Raw genomic sequence first — 21,045 nt, 5'->3', positions numbered from 1 at the left:
ATTTAGTCCCTTCACATTCCATGTAACTATCCTTAATATTCACATCTCAAAGTAGCAATTAAACAGTGTTCCTTGATCATGCCACCATACCACATCCAATGCAACATAAAACTTCTATTTTCCCCTTTTATTTCAACTAAGGACACGTTAGTGTAGGATACCCCTTCCTTCCCCCAACACAAAAACCATACACAAACCACACAACACAAACATTTAAACTCATTTTCTTTGAAAATTGTCCAAAATGTGTTGGACTGCTTAAGAGAATTAATATGTACAAAACTCACTCTATTCTGAAATATACCCCCAGAATCCTGCGCCCAATCAATTTACCCAAATATTCATGCACCCCCCATTACTTATCTAAATCAATGATAATGGCATATCTACATTAAATTGGTTCTCATCCCCATACGCATATTGTCGTCCTCAACCATCCATTCCACGATCAGTAAGACCTCCATATTAGGAAGATCATAATAAGCGACACCCTAACTCCTGATAGACAATGTTACAGAGAGTTCCAACTAAGCCCTCCCCAGGCCCATATAACTGTGATGACTTAAGCTAACAAACACCTTACATTTACTATATTAATTGTTAAGACGGATTTCTGAACTCTGACCTGGTGAGCAGATGTTCAGAAGGCCAGCCTAGTTTCTTGGAACAGGGTAACCTCTGGACAAGCCAGACCAATCAAGGCAGCTATGGTCTGCGGTTAAGACTAAATCTCAGGAGGGGTGAGGTTGACGGAAAGACCTCAATCAGCATACAAAGCAAGGACACTTACAAATTACTCCCAGACAGGTGTATATATCAAAAATATAAACACATTTATTACAAGGCCTTTGTAACTCAAGACACAGTAAAAGAATCACAGCAATACTATCAAACCAACAAAACACAATCAATACAAGATATATACAAGACCATTGGGGTCTAAAAGATTAAAGGCACGAAATATGTTCACAACCTAGAGGGGAAGGAAAATTGGCAGTGCAGATAGTCTTTAGTCAATTTCAACATTAAACACACACCTAACTTAAGAGGCAGTCCAAAACCCTAAGAAGAGAGGAGTCTTATGCTCAATAGTACATGTAGTGCCGGCATGTGCGGTTGTTCCAATGGGCAAAACGGCTCCTCTCTTCTTAGGGTCTGGACTGCCTCTTAGTTAGGTGTGTGTTTGATGATGAAGGGGACTAAAGACCATCTGCACTGCCTATTTTCCTTCCCCTCTAGGTTGTGAACATATTTCATGCTTGTATTGATTGTGTTGTGTTGGTTTGATAGTATTGCTGTGATTCTTTTACTGTGTCTTGAGTTACAAAGGCCTTGTAATAAATGCGTTTATATTTTTGATATATACACCTGTCTGGGAGTAATTTGTAAGTGTCCTTGCTCTGTGTGCTCATTGAGGTCTTTCAGTCACCCTCACCCCTCCTGAGATTTAGTCTTGACTGCAGACCATAGCTACCTTGATTGGTCTGGCTTGTCCAGAGGTTACCCTGTTCCAAGAAACTAGGCTGGCCTTCTGAACATCTGCCCACTAGGTCAGAGTTCAGAAATCCGTCTTAACATTAATGATGGTGATCAAACCTCATTATATCCCTCACCCCCCATACCCAAAAATGCCTCAGAATAACAAGCCCCTCCATTATCATATTATTCCACAGATTAATATGTAAATCTAAGCTAAACCCCAAGCACACATCTTCCTAATTGCACATAGTTAACTGTGAACCTCCCAGGCTCCGTTAACTGTACAACAGTTCCTAAACATTGTTCCAATATTAACTACAACCCATCAACAATATCCTGTTCTGTGTAACTCCTTACCCCTAGGTTCAGGCAGTTATCAACCCCATTTCACATATAGGACAGATCTTGAAGGAACTTTTGGGTTGATATCACTTGGAACCCCCGCGACCTGATTAAATGCAAAAATGTGCACTGTCGCATTGGTGTGCCATAGAACGGAGACTTCAAGTTCCTCAACTCCGTTTGTGTAATTAGGAAACCAGGCTGCTGTGGCCACACCTTATTACTGCACCAGAAAAAAATTATGCTGGAGACTAAGTCCAATTGCTGTTGTGTGATAAGGAAGTTTAATTAATCTGCCCTATGGATTACACGTGTTTCGGCAAGGTGCCTTTCTCAAATCAGGGCTTATCCAACTTTATTTCTCTTGATCATTACTGGAAGTGTAATAACGGGGATCAACCCAGGGATTGATCCCCGTTATTACACTTCCAGTAATGATCAAGAGAAATAAAGTTGGATAAGCCCTGATTTGAGAAAGGCACCTTGCCGAAACACGTGTAATCCATAGGGCAGATTAATTAAACTTCCTTATCACACAACAGCAATTGGACTTAGTCTCCAGCATAATTTTTTTCTGGCGCAGTAATAAGGTGTGACCACAGCAACCTGGTTTCCCCATTTCACATATAGTCTTCCAATCACCCAGCCCTCCTATGGCTAATTTTAAGACATTCCTGAGGTTCACTAAGGCTGAAGAAGTATGTTAGACCGCATCCCGCCCCAACCACCAAGATTCAAAATGACGAAAAACATTTTGCAATTAAAAAGGACACATCCGGTTACTTCTCAACTTTCTACTTAGTCAAAAGCAAGGACAGAATGTAGCATGTTCCTTATGGTCGTATTAAAACCTTAGAGCATACTTTCTGCGAATAACAATAATGTCTATATTGCCTAGAGAAAACTAAATAATCATCCATTTCCCCTTCTACACACTTATTATATGCTACGATCATTAACAAGTACCAGTGTTAAAATATACCCAGTAACTGCAACTAAATAACATTCATCAGAATTAATATTCAATCTTGTCCCCACAATGATAATTGGAGGTGACAAGCATATAGCATTAAACAACATTACATAATGCAAAAGTGGGAGGTATAATATTAAACAAACTTTTGGTTGATCCTTTTCTATACCACTTGTGTACGAGCGCGATAGAAAGAAAATATCAATATCAATACTGCATTTACCCATTAAGACAGTACATGACTGTGAGGACATGAACGACAGCCAGCAGTAGTTATTCTACAAGTTCATTAAAACTACAGAAACCTGTGAAGACTATTTCCATGCCCCAAATTTGCTTAAATTCATGCCCACGAAACTATGAAAGTAGTATTTGACATTCGCCTGACAGAAATGTTGGGACACCTTCTCACATGTCTCAGTATTGCATTAAGATTGTCATCTTTGCCCATTGCCTAGCAGGTTCGTTCCCATCCCTGTTGCATTAGAGACAGCAAAAATCTTCAGCCAGCTTTATGCCCACTGGAAAGGTTAGAGCCTGTTGGCTTAATTCTGACAGAGAAAGCACCCCAATCTATTTGCAGCGTGATGTGCCAACACACTTTCACAGCACTTGTATTCCTCATTACTGGCTAACGTATGTCACACCTCCTACATCCCTGTAAACCATCCTTGAGTTAAACAGATGACTCTGCAAATGATCGAAACACCAAGGGGTGTATCCTTAAACAGCTCTTTCGTGGGAAATGCGTATGTGCTATTTTGTTTTCTCCAGCAGGTGATACATAATTCTGTGTACTGCCCACATGAAGTAACCTTAACATTATCACCAGCAATCTGTTTTTGAGAGAGCATTTGTAGGGACATTTCTCCAGATTCGTGTGTTGATGTTTTTTCAACCTCCAAGAAAAGGTAGCCCTGGGAGACAATTAGAGTCCCACCATGATCTCTGGTGAAAAGGAAGCAGAAGCAAAGTTGTTTCCTTTAGCTCTACTATAAAATGGCGAGTCACTAAGCTGATTTCACACCATGATTCATCTTTCTGCTAGATGCTGAGCAACCCCACTTCCAAATTAGGAAGTCTTTCGCTATATGCCATAAGTCATGTGTTCTGTAAAGATGTTTTCGTGTAATGATCTTTATAAAGTGTTCTCGCTTTATCTGTTTCATCTTGATGACAAAGGATTGTCCACCGCCATTTACTAGTGACCAGTCAAAATATTGAGAAGCAAAAAGTCAGAATAGAGAATGCATATCTCAACAGAAATGCAGGCTTCCACAGCGGTTAAAACAACAAATTGATATAGTCACATTACATGCCTTGTAATTCTAGTTAGCTGAATTCTGGCCTTCGACCTTCCGGGAAGATAATGTTTAAATCCTATAAACCCACATGGTCCATTTCGCTTTGTGGACTAAACGTTGTGACAGAGACCAAGTAAAACACTCACGCTACCGTCCAGCCTCTTCATCATTGGAGGAGCGAACAAATATATTTTACCGTACCTGTATACATTGAAACCAAACTGCGTATCACACCTCCTCCGTTTTTGCGACTCCGGCACTGCTCTACGAAAAGGTTCTGCGAGCAGTCTTCACCCATGGGAGGGCATTCACAAATCAGCTCGTCCTCTTCAAGAGCTCACCTAACATCGCACGCAGCATGCTGCACTCCACAACAGAGGCATAGATTTTCCGGGGTTAACAAAAACCAGCAACACTGCCTTAGTCATGTTGTGTGCCACGTGATCCACCTTATTGGAGCTAGGGTGCTTTACTCAATGCCTCCTCTACAAGTGTATTATCCGACCTTCCCTGAAAATCTGCCAACTGAAGAAAAAAAACGGTCATCCTCATCAACTGAATGAAAATGATATAATTAATCAAAAAATTATTTAAATCATTTTTCAAAAACTGTGAAAAACACAGTTCAACTATAGATTAAGCAAAAGGTAACCTTTTCAAATGAAGTTCATTTCTTCTTTGAAGGTGCATTATTTTGGGATACAGAAGTAGTCTCCATAGAACTGATGTCAAGGTCAGAGAAGAAAGCTTCTGCATTCCTGTTGTCAGTAAATTAGTGTATCTGGCCTTCTATCACCACACAGAGGATAGCCAGATACACCATATAGTATTTGAATTTCTTATTCCTTGCCTTTTCCTTTGCAGTGTTAAAGGCTCTTTGCTTCTCCAGAACATCCCTGCTCAAGTCTCCAAATATCATTATCTTATTTCCTCCCGACGCCAGATCACCCAGCTCACGTGATTTTTTAGGATCATTTCTTTGGTAGTAAACCTCAACAATTTTGCAATAAAGTGTCTTGGTCTCTCTCCCAATTCTGGTTTCGGACCCAGAGATCTATGTGCTCTCTCCATGCCTAAAGAGGTATTGGGATCCAATTTCAACATTGATATCAGTGCCTTCTCTAGAAATGTCATAGGGTTCCCTCTCTCCACATCTTCAGGAAATCCAGCCACCCTAATGTTATTTCTCTTAGAAAAGTTCTCCTGCTCTGACAATTTAAGTGACAGCTTTTCATTTTCGATTTCCAAATTTCTGATCTGATCATATAGCCTCACAGTTTTGTCATCTGAGGAAGTAAGGTGCTCCTCAATAGCTGTAACCTTTGTAGTAAGATCCAAGTATCTATCTTTAGCATTGATCAGCTTGGTTTTTATGTCTGTGATGTCTAATGTCACCTTAGTCAGGAGATCCAATAGTTTGTCATCCCTTCTTTCATATCCATCTTCTCCTTTCTGCTTTTTGCCAGCTGGGATGTTTCTGCTGGCCCAGGATCAGTCATTGTAGTGAAGGATGTAATCTTAAATGGGGCACAGGAGCACAGCCACTATGCTGCCATCTCCGGCGCTGGTTTTGTATTGATTTACTGTATTATATTTTTGTATTACTTATATAGAAATATTATGTTTCCAAAATAAAGATGAATTGAAATTTAATAGCAGGAGGAAGATAGTCAGATCTGGTATGGTAGGTATGATAATGTTTATTTGTAAATTGCCTATACACAAGGGAAGTGTTTCAAAGCGCTCAAGGAGGGGGGAACAAGGGGGAAAAACAACAGTCATTCAGAGCCCTTGACCTTCTGAACGATACAAGTCTGCACAGGCAGAGTAAGTGCATATAATACAATTAACAGTGTAGATAACAACAAATAGGTCTGACGACGTCTCTGCAGTTTTTCCAAGTGCATTGAGGCACCACCATGCAAGGGTAGATAGATAGATAGATGATCTTCAGGCATGCTACGTTCAGATTGTGCAAGTGCACAGACGGTACAGGGGAGGGGGGAGGACAAGTGCAGGAGGTGGGGAGGAGTCAAGTGCGTCCAGTTAGTCAGAGACTGGGATAAGTGCTGAAGGATGCCACTATTATTGGTCATTGACCAAGTGCAGTAACGATGAGGCAAGTGCAGGCCCGGAGGCAAGTGCGAGAGGACTGGTAAGGGTGCCAGGGAACAGGGAGACTCTGAGGTACACTCGGCGGCCAGTCAGCAAGCGGTGTGGAAAAGGAAGTAGAGAGGGATAGAGCGGAGAGAGAGGTTAACAGTATAAAGGGACATAGAAGGAAGATGAGAAGAGGAATGTCTTGAAGAGTTTCCGGAACTTAAGGAGATCAAGCTCAAGACTGAGGGCGGCAGGGAGGCTAGTCCAGAGGGATGCCCCTGTTGAGGATAAAGATCTACCTCCAAATCTCTGCTTGGAGAACCGGCTCACTCGCAGAAGGTTGGAGGTAGATGAGCGGAGGGCTCGGGAAGGACAGCATTGTTACAGATAGGTAGGTCCCAGGCCCCAGAAAGCCTTGTGGACAATGCAGAGGGTCTTGAACTTGATCCTTGCAGCCACGGGGAGGCAGTGGAGGGATTTCAGTGCTGGAGAGATGCGGTCCAAGGGTTTGAAGCCAAAGATAAGTCTTGCGATTCTGTTCTGGATGAGTTGCAGAGGGTGCAATGCTGAGGCAGGGAGCTTGAGAAAGAGGCTGTTGCAGTAGTCCAGCCTTGAGAGAACCAGGGCTCTGGAGACAGTGAGCCACTGGGGGAAAGTGAGATAAGGAAGAGTTCCTCTGAGTAGGTGCAGCTGGTAGTTCGACATTTTAGAAATGTCTGAAATGTGAATGGAGAAGTAGAGCGTGGAGTTGAAGATGACCCCAAGGTTTTTTTTTGCCTTGCAGGTGGGTGCGGGCACAGGGCCATTGGAGGCCGGCCAGAGTCCGAGTGGAAAAGCGGGAGCAGGAGTCCCAATGCGAACGATCTCAGTCTTACTGGCGTTGAGGCAGAGGTCGTTTGCAGCACACCATAATCGAATTGTAGACAGACAGTAAGATATGTGCGAGGAACAGGAGGTAGCTGAGGGTAGCATGTCGGAGAGTTGCGTGTCATCTGCATAGCACTGGAAGTTAGAGATGAAAGTGGCAATCACATGTGCCAGGGCAGCCATGTAGACATTGAAGAACCCTGGGAATAGGTTAGGACCCTGGGGAACACCACAGGTTGAAAGAGTGATAGTAGAGAGAAAGGACCCAAGTTCCACCTGGGATGGGCGGTTGGAAAGGAAGGAGGTTAACCACGCTAGAGCCTGGCCTGTTAGCCCCAAGGTGTCGCGGAGACGTGCAATCCAGGGTGTTGTGGTTTACCATGTCAAAAGGCAGAGGCAGGGTCGAGAAGAATGAGGACAGAGGGAGTGTTGATGTCAAGATTTGAGAGCAGGTATTCACGAGTGTTCAGAAGAGCAGTTTCCGTGCCTCTGGATGCTCTAAGCCAGACTGATGGTCGTGGAGGCACCCAGCAGATTCAGTATGGAGGGTGAGCTGAGAGATAGCCAGTTTTTCCAGGAGGTTGCCCAGGAAAGGGGTGATAGAGACAGGGTAGTAGTTTCCGGAATGGATGGATTGTCAGAAGGTTTCGTAAGCAGAGGGTTCACTAGGGAGTGCTTAAAAGAAGTTGGGAAAACTCCATTGGCAAAAGAGAAATTGCAGATATCAGCCAAGGGCGGAGCAAGAGAGTTAATGTTGTCCTTAATGGTTTTGGCGGGGCAGGGGTCCACCTGTTTGGATGAGCCCTTCATAGACCGGACTTGTCTGGTGACCTTATCAGGAGTGATGGGAGTGAGAGAAGAGAGGAGAAGTGGTGGAGGGGCCAAGGGAGGCTTCAAAGGTTTTGGTGTGTGATGTGGTGTGGAAGTGAGAGAGGAAAGGATATCTTGGGTTTTTGCAGTAAAATTTGCAGCCAGGTTTAAGCAAAGGTCCTGGGTGGGTGTGACAGAACAGAAGGCTGCTGCAGGATTGGCCAGTTCCTTACAGACTTTGAAAAGTTTGGCTGTGTTTTTTGATGTTGCAGAGATGCAGGATTGAATAAAGACTCTTTTCTTGGTGTGTATGCAGAGTCCATATTGCCTTTGAAGGTGGCGGCATGCCGGTTTGTCAGAAGTTCCTGACACATTCCATTCCGCTCAGCTGCCCTAAACTTGCGTTTAAGAACAGCCAGGTCAGAGTCGTACCAAGAGTTGCACTTTTTGGATGGCTTCAGTCAGACCCTCATGACAGGGGCAAGAGTGTCAAGGGTGTTAGAAATAGGGAGATTGAAGTTAGCGAGGGCTGTGTCACGGTGGGAGTCAACGGCAGGAGGCGGAGAGTAGGTGGAGGCAAACACAGGCGCTGTCACTATTTTCATGGGTCTGGTGACTTTGAACCCGAGTGGCCGCGCCGGGTGTGCCGATACAAGAGGAGAGGAGAGCTTCAAGTGTGAAGAGAAAAGAGAGTGATCCATCCAAGAGAGAGAGGGACAGAGCGAGGGATGTCGGTAGAGATGAAAGTGTGGCCCGCTGTGTGCGTGGAGGCAGAAGGTAAGATGGAGAAGGAGAGAGAATCGCATAGGTTGCAGAAATGTCCTGAGGTGTCAGGAGAGTCCAGATGAATGTTGAAGTCATCCAGCAGGAGGAGTTGAGAGGAGGAGGAGGAGAGTAGAGAAGAGGCCAGGTCAGCGCATTCCGAGAGGAAGAGAGTGGACTGTCCTGGTGGCTGATAGATGGTGACTATAAGGAGAGAAGATTTAGCTGAGAATTAGAGCCTGCAGACTAGGCTCTCCTCCTTTAACGAGGAGTGGGCCTGAGTGGGGATGATGGGCACAGGTATCCATTCTGGAAAGATCAATGCCACTCCCCCTCCTGACTCCTTGGGCCTGGGCACAGAGAGGATCTTGTATCCTTCAGGGAGGAGTGTGTCAAAGCTCGTGACAGAGCTGTCCCTAAACCATGTCTCAGTGATGGCGAGCACATCTAGATCTCTGCTTTCAAGGAGGTTGCAGGCAGGTTCTGCCTGGCCAGAGGACCCTACGCAGGTTATAGAGGCAGGTGGAAGAGCAAGTTCTTGACAGCAAGGATATCTCAGACTCAGAGAGGCATAACAGGGTACCAAGAGCGAGACCATCGGAGGAAGGGTCAGAGAGGTCTCGTAGGTACAGCCCTCAGAGAACCCAGGGCACCATCCTCCATAGCTCATCCCACCATTACAAAACCAGTTCTTAGTAAAGGCTGAAAAATTAGAGCTGGAGCAATTCCAGCTCTACGTCTCCCTGAATGAAGATTAACAGTGAGGCCTGCAGCCAATCAACAGGCCAGGCCGGTGACACTAAAAAGGATGGGTGAACCCCCAAATTCCAAGTATTACACTTTTTTGCTTGGGAACTTTCTCCATGCACCATATTCACCCAGGAGACAGGAACCCCTAGAAAACTTCCAGCACCGGATAACAGTAGAGACTACATTTATTTGGAACTTTTTGGGGCACCATTTTCCTAGCTGGAAAGGGTACGCTCGTACCATCCACGCTCTGATATATTATGAACTGTAGGTTCCCTTATGGGTCAGTTAAAGGTCAACAGAACATGATGAAATCTTTGAGATGAACTTTCCCTGTTTTGTTATATTAAACCAGCACAGTTCTTGTCCCAAACAAATCTGACATAAACTTTAAGTTTGGTTAGGCTGGTCTGATGATTCAAATCACTGAAGTGAAACCAGTTCCATCAAAAATGACTCCAATAAGTTCTGCTCTGCACAGCAACCATTATTGACATACCTGTGGGTGGATTCTTTCACTTTAATTTTCCATGCGCAAACCACAACTACAGGCTTTACTGAGTTCACTTGCAGGTCCAATTAGTTCATAAATGCAGTGTATTTAGTTATAAAATGGAAAAGACATAGGGGTTCATTACGAGGGGGGCGGTAAGGGGTTAATGAACTAGACCGATGTTTCACTCTGGTTCTGGTGTCGTGAAGAAATGGATGGTCCACTCTAGAGGCCACCCTGTTTGTATAAGTATATCAAGCTGGATGAGGTTGGCAGAGAATCTCCTGATTTTGGGAAAGAACCCTTAAAGGGGAAAAACCTGTCATTGATGGCTAGGAGTTCTGTAGGTGAATCTTCAAGGATGCTGCTGGAGGAGTACGACACTGGTTTCAGAATATAATGTTGTAGGAGAACAGCACAGTTATTTGGATATTCCTAAAATGTTGTTGTAGGAAGGCAGTGAGGAGGAGTAGACAAAAGGAAGGAAAAAAGGTTAGAAGAGTGCAGCCCATGGAGAAGGTCAAGGCAAGGAATAATTATGAAAAACAAGAATATTTAGCACACCAACAGAAGGGGAACCAAGAATAAGGAAAGTGCAGCCCGAAGTAGACTTATCATTGAAATGTGCTGAACCTTTGGTGTTCTCTGTTTATAGAGAATCTTGTTCCTGTTCCTACACTGATGTGCCTGCACAAAAAACATACATGCCGCCATGATGGTTGGGACACAAACATTACTACAGAGCAAGCCATTGCCGCCATATTGGAAGGGGCACAATGCGGGTAGAACACGGCGGATGCAGGAAGTCACCAGATTCCACTGGTAAGCACGGGGAACTGTGACAGTATGCCTCCTCCTAAACTCCACCCCGCCTGGTTTGCCGGGTTGTAGGTGATGAAATCTTGACAAGTTAAGAGCATGGACGTTGGTACGAGGTTCCCAAGTGCAATCACTAGCTGGGTATCCTTTCCAATGAATCAGGTACTGAAGACGGCCACAGCGATAACGAGAATCACATATTTGAGACACTTCAAATTCTGAGGTATTGTCCACACAGGTACAGAGGAAGGCATATATAGTTTCAAAAGAGAGACATGAAACATTGGATGGATCTTTTTCCAGGAAGACGGAAGCTGTAGGTGAAAGGCAACAGGGATGATTTTGTGTGCGATCTTGAATGGGCCAAAATACTGTGGTGATAGTTTGGAAGGCCACACATGTTTTGGTAGATATATAGAGGACAACCAAATCGTTCAGAACATAAGAGGGTTCCTCAGTTCTTTTGTGGTCAGCATGTTTCTTGGTTGTTCTTTAGGCCACAGCAAGAGTGGCAGAGGTTATTTTGTGTCCAGCTTGTATATCAGCAACCAATCAATCTAATGAAGGCACCGAAGTTGATGAATTTGATTCCATTGGGAGTATGGATGGGTGGAAACTGTCAGTACAGTAGAAAGGACTTTGTTTGAGAAAGGCATGAAATGTGTTGTACGAAAGCTCTTCTACAGGTAATAAAGAAACCCAGTAATCGTGTACTTGCTACGATGTTCAAACCCTTGAACATCGTAGAAACTGTTCAAGGGTTTGGTTGAGACTTTCCGTTACTCAGTTGGACTGGGGGGGATATGCGGATGACAAGACCCTTTTTTTTTACCAATGATACAGCAAAGATTGGACAAGAATTTACAGACAAATTGACTACCACAGTCAGAAATGATTTTAGAGGGTAGACCATGCAATCTAAATATATCCATGAAGAAGACTTTAGTCATTTCAAGGGCAGTGGGTATCTTGGTAACAGGTGAAAAATGGGCCATCCTGGTAAACAAGTCCATGTAGACCATAATAGAAGTACAACCCCTAGAAGGCGGCAAGTTAACAATAACGTCTGTGGCTATTTTCTCCTAAGGTCTTATAGGCAGAAGTGGTTGATGTAGCAAGCCAATGGGTTTAGTTTTTGGAATATTGGTCTGAGCACATGTGAACAAGCTTTAATGTGTCTTTGAACTGCTCGTTTCATGTTGGGCCACAAAATAGGTTGTCGTAGAGTGGCCAAGGTGGCAGTCACACCTTTATGACCTGCTGGTAGTGAATCATGACAAAGAAGTAGGGCCAAGCGTTACATGGTTCACATAGGTAAGTGAACCATGTTTGTTGCAAGGCAAGGAAGGCATGAGATGTCTCTGTGTGTTGCCTCACCTGATCCAATAAAGTATTGACATGAAAAATAAACTTCTTGTTGTAAAGGATGGTCCTATATGGCACCATGGGTGTTTCTACATTGTTATACATTCTGGATTAGGCATCAGAATGTGGTTCTGAGTTCCTGGAATATAGGTGAGTGTGAAGTTGTGCTGGGCAAAAAAGGAAGCCCAATGTGTCTGTCGACTGTTCCTGCTTTCCAGTGTTTGCAGAGCTTGTAAGTTACGATGACCAGGTCTTATCCAAGCCGGAACTGTGGAACCTAGTAGGAGGTGTCACCATTCCAGACAGGTTTGACGTATGGCGAGAAGCTCCTTTTCCAAAACGGAATAATGTCTTTCGCTGTCATTGAGAGTTCGGGAGAGAAAAGGTATAGGGTGTTCTTCACCATCAGATTGTTTCTATATAATCACAGCACACAGGGCTGCATCAGAAGCACCAGTTTTGACGATGAACGGGAGAGAAACATCTGGCTGACACAATATAGAAGCTTGAGTGAAAAGTTTCTTTAGCGTAAGGAAAGCTTCAGCAACAGCATGGGAACACACAAAGGGAACATCCTTTTTCAATAGTTCAGTGATTGGTAACATAATAGTAGGAACACAGGGATTTCCACTAAAAGTTTGATAAACCTAGGAACTGTTGTATGCATTTGAAACAGGTAGGTGTTGGCCAGTCTAGGACAGCAGAGACTTTTCTAGGGTCCATGGATATACCTGATGGAGAAATAACATACCCTAGGTAATGAACAGAAGTTAAATGGAGCTGAAATATTTCAGGTTTTGCCAACAACTGGTTTTTACCTAGTCTGTTCAAAACACTCCGAACGTGATCTATGTGTTTGGAGGGACTGGAAGAAAAAAGATATCAGAATATACCCAGTCCACGAACCATTGAAAAACAGCTCGGACATTCATCAGACCAAAATGCATTACGATATTGTAAGGTTTGAATTCTGGCAAAGATTTGTTCTGTGGAAAGCTCACTCGATACTTTCTTTTTCAGTACATCTTTCCTGTGCCCTGAAGTTGATCTGTAGTATTAAGGAGACCAGGTCATTAAAAGAAGCAGGCTGTGCAACACGGGCTAACTCATCTTTTAAGTCATCGTTGAGACCTCGTCGGTAAAGGGTAAAGAAAGCTTCTTCAGGCCGCAGTCTCTTTGGCCAGTTGTTTAAACTTTGCAGATATGCCTATGTTTATGTTTATTGAGTTTATATAGCGCCTTAATCCAAAGCGCTTTCCAGTATAACAACAAGGTACAATAATGAAAGAAGCATATTTACAATCATGAAACAAACCATTGATACAATATGTAGAACAATTTACTTAGGAGGGGAAGAGGGGAGGGGAAGGGGAGGGGAAAGGAGGTAGGTAAGGAAGGTTTCAATGTCTGCTTTGAGAACAGCGGGAGCATGAAGAAGAGGGAAGGAGGGAGGGTATAGAAAGGGGGCAGGGGAGTTGGGGAGGGAGGTGTTTAAGGAGAGTCGGGGGGAGTGGAGAAGACGGGCTTTCAGAGAGGAGCGGAAGGATGAGTAGGTAGGGGTGGAGTGGATAGAAAGAGGTAGGGAGTTCCAATGAAGGGGGGTCAAGAGTTGAAAGGAACAGAAGCGTGAGGAGGCACATGGGGCTGGGGGTACTGTGAGAAGGTAGAGATCAGCTGAGCGGAAAGATCGGTAGGGAGAGTAAAATGAGAGGAGGGAAGAGAGATAGGGGGCGAGATCATGGAGTGATTTGAAGACAAGACAGAGGAATTGAAATTTTAGTTGTGAGAGGAAGGGAAGCCAGCAAAGTTGAGAGAGTGTGGTAGAAATAGAATCTCAAGGGCCAAGAAGACAGAGAGTATGGATAGAGGAGTGGTAGATGGATTTTAGGGGATTCAGATGAGAGACCGGGAGTCCAAAGAGGAGAGAGGAGCAGTAGAAGAGGCAGGAGAAATAAGTATAGGTCATCAGATCAACAGATCTCTGCTGAAGATCAAGCAGGGAATCCTGGGTGGTATAAACCATATAAGGGCTGTCAAACATTGTCTTTAAAGCCGTTACAAAAACTGCATAGTTATCCAATAGAGGGTCAGCTGAGGTAACCGGGGGTGTAGCCCGTGAAAGAGCATTGCCTATTAGATGGGAAACAGAAAATCCCACTTTAGCCCTTTCTGAGGCATAGAACAGAGGCTTGAACGTAAAATGGATAGTATATGAATCCAAGAATTGCCATAGGCGTTTAGGAGATCTGTCAAACTTGTGAATCACCATTCCAAGGGCCGGATTTTCTTGGGACATGATGTCGCAAGTCATAACCATTTGGCGTACAGCAGCATTCTCCGCCTTCACGGACTGTATCTCTGTGGTCAGCATGGTGCATGGGCACTGCAATGTCCTGCATGGTTTCCATAGCTGTTAAGCTTTGTTGGCGTCTCAAACTGTCAGGTTCTTGGCTTACCTGAGGTTGGCCGACCGATGAAGATTTCAGTGATGAACTAGACCGATGTTTCCCTCTGGTTCTGGTGTCATGAAGAAGTGGACGGTCCACTCTAGACAACACCCTGAATTGAATTGAATTGATATTTTATTTCTAACCCGCTCATACACAAGTGGTTCACAAGTGTTTCAGAGCACAAGGCAAGGGAGGGGAACAGGGAAGAACAAAACAACGATCTTACTAGGACCAGTGACATTGAGAACGTGCAAGTGCATGGGAGAGGGGGAGGGCAAAAGTGCAAGGAAGGGGGGAGAAGTGGAAAGTGTGGACCAAAAGGGGAACAGAATAAATAATAATAAATAAATAAATAATAAAAGCAACAAAAGCTGGTAGTGCAGCCAGCAAGTGGCAAGTGCTGAGATTAAGGCAGCAGACAGGGTAGGTCAGATAAGTGCAGGAAGAAAGAGGTGGGGGCTGTATGGGTACAGATACAGACCCCAGTGCAAGGGGTTGCCCAGAGGCAAGGTGAGCAGGAACCTGGGCCTGGAGGACAGAGGGTGGCCAGGTGCACGATGCCAAGAGAGACCAGATCAGCAGGGGAGAGCGGGGGCATAGGCAGAAGCAAAGAGGAAGGTCTTGAGGTGCTTCCGGAACCAGAGATGGTTCTCCTCAAGTTTTAGAGTGGCAGGGAGGCTGTTCCAGAGGGAGGCCCCAGCCGAAGACAGAGATCTACCCCCAGCTCATAGCTGAAGGTATTTTGGACCCAGGCCCCAGAAAGCCTTGTGGACAATGCAGAGTATTTTGAATTTAATCCTTGCATCCACTGGGAGCCAGTGGAGAGATTTTAGAGCTGGAGAGATATGATCCCAGGGCTTGACGCCACGGACAAGTCTTGCAGTCCTGTTCTGGATTAGTTGCAGAGGGCAGAGAGTAGAGTTTGCTAGATTTAGAAAGAGGCTGTTACAATAGTCCAAACTAGAGAGAACCAGAGCTTGGGAGACCTTGAGCTTCTGTGGGAAGGAGAGGAAAGGCAGAGTACTTCTGAGGAGGTGCAGTAGGAAGTTTGACTTTTTAGAGACATTGGAGATGTAGGCGGAGAAGGAAAGTGTGGAATCAAAGATGACCCTGACGTTCTTAGCCTCACAGGTGGGGGTAGTAGGGGGGCGAAGGGAGGCCGGCCAGAGGGTGAGGGGAAAGGATGAAGAAGGTGTGCCGATGAGGAGGATCTCAGTCTTGCTGGCATTCAAAGTTCATTGGCAAGCAGTCTTGAATGGCAGTAAGGCAATCAGAGATGAGGAGAGGAGGTGGCCAAGGGCAGCCTGAAAATGAGTTGAGTTTCGTCAGCTTAGCACTGGAAATTTGAGCAGAAAATGGCAATGCAGTGGGCGAGGGTTGCCAGGTATTGGTTGAAAAGCCAGGGTGAGAGGTTAGACACCTGGGGAACACCACAGGTAGAGAGGGAGATAGATGATAGGAAGGACCGCAGTATGACCTGGGAGGGTCGTTCAGAGAGGAAAGAGTTCAGCCAGGCCAGAGCCTGATCTGTGATACCCAGGTTATCACAGAGACAGTTGAGCAGGATGGTGTGTGTTACCGGCCACCACAGGGTCAACAGGTGGAGGGAGTTGGGGTTTCTGGGAAAGGTGCGCAGAGCACTAGTTAACGGTTGAGAGAAATTGAATAAAGGTTGTTTCCAAACCTCTCCGTGCGTGTGTGATTTCCTTTGCCTGATACACGGCAACAGTGTGGTTGACTGTGTCCTAGGCAGAAGAGAGCTCGAGTAGGATGAGGACAGAGGGAATATTAGAGTCAAGGTTGGAGAGCAGATCCTCATGGATGTTCAGGAGAGCAGTTTCCGTGCTTCTGGCAGCTCTGAAGCCAGACTGGTGGTCATGGAGACGACCAACAGAATCAGAATGAAGGTTAAGCTGGGAGATGGCCAGATTTTCCAGGAGTTTGCCCAAAAAGGGAAATTGGGTGATAGTTAGCCCGACAGGAAGGATCAGCTGTGGGTTTCTTGAGAAGAGGATGCACATCAGAGTGCTTCAGATGGGAGGGGAAGGATCCTGAGGCAAAGGAGTGGTTTCAAACATCAGCAAGGGCCGGAGCAAGGGTGTCAATGTGGTACTTGATGGTTTTAGAGGAACAGGGATTAACCTGTTTTGACGAGGCTTTCATAGATCAGACTTGTCTAGCGACCACATCGGGGGAGAAAAGAGGAAAGGACGAGAAGAAGGTTGGGGGGGTAAATTAAGGAGGGTCAGCAAGCACAGATGGAGTGGGGAGCGGAGGGGAAGGGGATGCTTGTATAAGTATATCAAGCTGGATGAGGTCGGGAGAGAATCTCCTAATTTTCGGGAAAAAACTGTGATAGATGCCTAAGAGTTCTGTATGTGAATCTTCAAGGATACTACTGGAGGAGTACTGCACTGGTTTCAGAATATTCAGAGGAGGTTGTTGTAGGAGAGCAGTACAGTTTCCGGGATATTCCAAAAAGGTTCTTGTAGGAAGGCCGTGATGAGGAGTGGACAAAAGGAAGGAAAAAAAGGTAAGAAGAGAGCAGCCATGGCAGAAGGTCAAGGCAAGGAATAATTACGAAAAAACAAGAATATTTGGCAAATCACCAGAAGGGGAACCAAGAATAATGAGAGCACTGAGCTAAGTAGCCTGAGCGTTGAGACGTGCTGAGCCTTTGACATTCTTTTTTATATAGAATCTTGTTCCTGTTCCTACTCTGACATGCGTGGTGAAAAACGTACGTGTCGCCATGATGGTTGGGGCATGAACGTAACTCCAGAGCAAGCCATTGCAACCATATTGGAATGGGCAAAATGCCGGTAGAACGCAGCTGATATGGGAAGTCACCAGTGTTGCCACAGAGTCCACCAGTAAGTACGGGGAACCGTGACACCCTGATGTATTAAAATTTAAATGTTCAGTATATCTATCAGACATTTCATTGACCTTAGCTCCTGCCACATTTTGGTTCTTTTAACTTTGTCAAAAGTGGTGCTCAGGTTCATGAAAGCTAAGTATATTGATTCTCCCCTAGCAAACAAGGAGTGTGATATTATTAAGTAGAGGTATATGGTCTGCTCATAGGTCCCCAGGCCTGCTCCCAACCACAGCTCTGTTTGTCAGGATGTTGTTTTCCACAACCCAATGTTCTAGTTTATTTAAAAGGATTCTTCCAAAAATGTTGAAGTTGGTATCCAGCAGAGCTATGGGTCTGTATGCCTTCGGGCTCCCCTTATTACCTTTTTGTAATATCTGGCAAATTATGTTTTTTTTTCCCATGAGTCAGGGATTCTGTCCTTTAGTAGAATAGCATTATAGAACATGGTAAGTCGCGGTTCCCAGATTTCAATCAAGTCTTGGTAACGAACAACTGGGATTCCATCAGGACTCAGGGAGTGGTTATGTGCCTGTTTCTAGTTAGATTCTGTAATCCCAAGTAGGGAGAATTTCAATAAAGATTGGTTAATTCATTGTGTAGTCTTGGGACAATTTTCAATCAGATTTCATAAATGGGGTCTGGATTTGCTGATACTTCCCTCTCCTTGTACATATCTGAAAAGTACTCAAGCCACTCCTGCTCTAATACATTTACTTCCATGCTTGTAGTCATTCAACTGTAGAGTGGTCCATTGGCCACTATATCCCAGACTTATTGGGGGCTATTCTCAGTACAAGCTATCTCCAGATCTTTCATTGCAAAGACATCAAGCTCCACCTTCATCCCTCCTCCTTCCCCTCTACTTGATTCTCCCACTGACTCTGTCCTTGCCAACCTTCATCTTGCTATCACCAACACTCTTGTCATGAGAATCCACCTGAAACCTGCCTCCAAGCGTAACAGTTTGTATGACTCCGATCTAGCCACTCTGAAACGCAAGTGCAGAGTTGCTGAACGGAAGTGGCAAACCTCGGCCCATCCTCTGACACTGCCCTGCCGCCTACTCCAAAGGCAATACCATCTCTCTTTCTGCTCCATGAAGAGGGCTTGCATCTCAGGAGCCTCTAACAACACAGCCTAACTCTTCAAAATTTGCACGGCACTAGCCAATCCATCTGCAGTCTCCACCTCACCTCTTCATTCTCAGGCCCTTTGTAATGAACTGGCAACCCATTTCACCTCTAAAACTCAGGACATTATGACCTCTCTCTCTAGTTCCTCCTCCTCCTTTCCTCCCCCTGACCCTCTGCCTCCCTTGACTTCTCTTCCACACCTCGCACACTCTCCGCCTTCTCACCTATCACAATAGATGCAATCTCTAGTAGTCCCTCTGTCACTGAGTTTGGCGGCCTGGTCCCTCAAGTGTCCAATAGGGTCCTGGCCTTCAGCCCAATTGCTCCCAGCACCCCACCCCCTGCACTGCCCTCTGGGCCCACATCCGCCTGTCGGATGGTGTTCCTCCGCTCTGCACTTACCTGTTGGGCGGCAGACCTCCCTCTTCGCCTGGGATGTCTCTGCCCATGCACTTACCTGTTGCCCCCCTCTTGGTCCCCAATGGGCACCTCTGGCACTTTGCCTCCTAGAGGACCCTAATAGCACTTACCCCACAGCCCCTATTTCCTCTTTCTTCACTGCAGTTGCATTGTCCGAATGTCACAACGCCTAGTAGGACCAATATCAGTTTTTATGTATTCATTTCAATTTCATTGTTTATTTGCTCCCTTGTTCGCTTCCCTTCTGCCTTGTGGTGCTTTGAAACACTGTCTTGTTGTACAAGTGCCTTATAAATATCCAATAAATAAAATAAATAATTTCTGCTTTGTAAATACCCTCTTATAGTTTGCTGAGTAGCCATTATCTGTTGTTTTGTTGCATCCGACTTTTTCAGAAACAGTAACAACTGAGATTTAGCAAGTCTACATTCCTTATTAACAGAGGCATAACCAGGATTGTCTAACAAGTGGGGCCTTATGCTAATGTAGTTGGGCCCAACACACTGACATTAACCTTTTGAAATGCCCACACAGCGCTGCTAAGTAGGCATTTACAGATATTGGGTAGGCCTTGCCCGCTCAGGCCCTACCCTGTCTATGCCTCTGCTTTTTAAACCATCCAGTTGCCTTATTTGTATTTTGGGGGTTGGTTTGGTTTGAAAAAGTACCAGAATCTTATGTATGAGAGATTCGAAAATTGCCAATATTACATTTGATTCCAGGTCATGATTAAGTAAGGCAGAAAAATGGGTAGGATTTAAACCAAATATCTTCTGTCAAGAGACTTCCTTATTCATAAAAGCCCACTTAATTCTTTTCGATCTATCAATGAAGAATTGTGCTGCCAAATGTGGTAATTCAATGCCCATCTCCATTTTATTTTCCCATTGTATTCCCTGGTGCAGGTGAGTGTCGTGCCTTTACTGGTGCCCCCCATTTTTGGCTTTACTAACTTGATTTTGGTCCCGCACGCTCAGCCGCCCACACCGGGCCGTAGCCTGTGTGTTACCTCCCTCACTCCCGCCTACTGGCCCTCTCTCCTCCCCTAATTGGCCAAGCTCTGTGTGTATCCACTCAAGAAGCGTTTGAAATATCCATGATACACACCAAACAATTTTTGTCCCTGGTGGAGGTGAGTTTAGTGCCTTTACTGGTGCCCCCATTCTTGGCTTCACTAACTTGATTTTGTCCCCCCAGGCCCTGCACACACGCCCTCCACACCGGGCCGTAGCCCATGTTTTACCGCCCACGCTCCCGCCTCCTGTCCCTCCCTCCTCCAATGATTGGCCAAGCTGTGTGTGTATCCACACAAGAAGCTTTTGAAACGCACACAACACCTGCCGCACCATTTTGGTCGCTGGTGCAGGTGATTGTCGTGCCTTTACTGGTGCCCCCCATTTTTGGCCTCACTAACTTGATTTTGGCCACCCAGGCCTTGTGCGCTCAGCCCTCTACACCGTGCTGTAGCCCGTGTTTTTCCTCCCTCGCTTCCACCTCCTGTCCCTCTCTCCTCCCCTGATTGGCCAAGCTCTGTGTGTATCCACACGAGAAGCTTTTGAAACATCCATGATACCCACCGGACCATTTTGGTCCCTGCTGCAGGTGAGTGTCGTGCCTTTACTGGTGCCCCCCATTTTTGGCTTTACTAACTTGATTTTGGCCCTGCACACTCAGCCCTCTACACCGGGCCGTAGCCCGTGTGTTTCCTCCCTCGCTCCTGCCTCCTGTCCCTCTCTCCTCCCCTGATTGGCCAAGCTCAGTGTGTACCCACACAAGAAGCTTTTGAAATATCCACGACACCCACCAAACCATTTTGGTCCCTGGTGCAGGTGAGTGTCATGCCTTTGCTGCTGCCCCCCATTTTTGGCTTGCTTTAATAACTTGATTTTGGCCCTCCAGGCCCCATGGGCTCAGCCCCCCACACCGGGCCATAGCCTGTGTGTTTCCTCCCCCGCTCTCGCCTTCTGTCCCTCCCTCCTGCCCTGATTGGCCAAGCTCTGTGTGTATCCACACCAGAAGCTTTTGAAACATCCACGACACCCGCCACACCATTTTGGTTCCTGGTGCAGGTCTGGTGCAGCTGAGTGTTTTATTTTA

The 21,045-nt window shown here is 45.4% G+C and overlaps 1 protein-coding gene across 2 annotated transcripts in view; it reads left to right on the top strand.

Annotated features, from left to right (window-relative positions):
• LOC138472476 (neurotrypsin-like) overlaps window positions 1-21,045 on the top strand; it is a 1,741,737-nt gene that overhangs the window by 1,500,774 nt on the left and 219,918 nt on the right. Inside the window, exon 15 of one of the 2 annotated variants that reach the window (XM_069610682.1) lies at window positions 13,085-13,209. The exons of the other annotated variant lie outside the window; for it this stretch is intronic. Within the exon in view, the coding sequence (XP_069466783.1) occupies window positions 13,085-13,206 (122 nt within the window). The 3' untranslated portion in view covers window positions 13,207-13,209. The remainder of the gene's footprint in view (window positions 1-13,084; window positions 13,210-21,045) is intronic. 2 annotated transcript variants of the gene reach the window in all.

Source organism: Ambystoma mexicanum, chromosome 8 (genome assembly GCF_040938575.1).
Source record: "Ambystoma mexicanum isolate Mex_15411 chromosome 8, UKY_AmexF1_1, whole genome shotgun sequence".
NCBI classification, from domain to species: Eukaryota; Metazoa; Chordata; class Amphibia; order Caudata; family Ambystomatidae; genus Ambystoma; species Ambystoma mexicanum.
The sequence above is the reverse complement of the archived record's forward strand: the minus strand, read 5'-3'. Positions and strand labels throughout refer to the sequence as shown.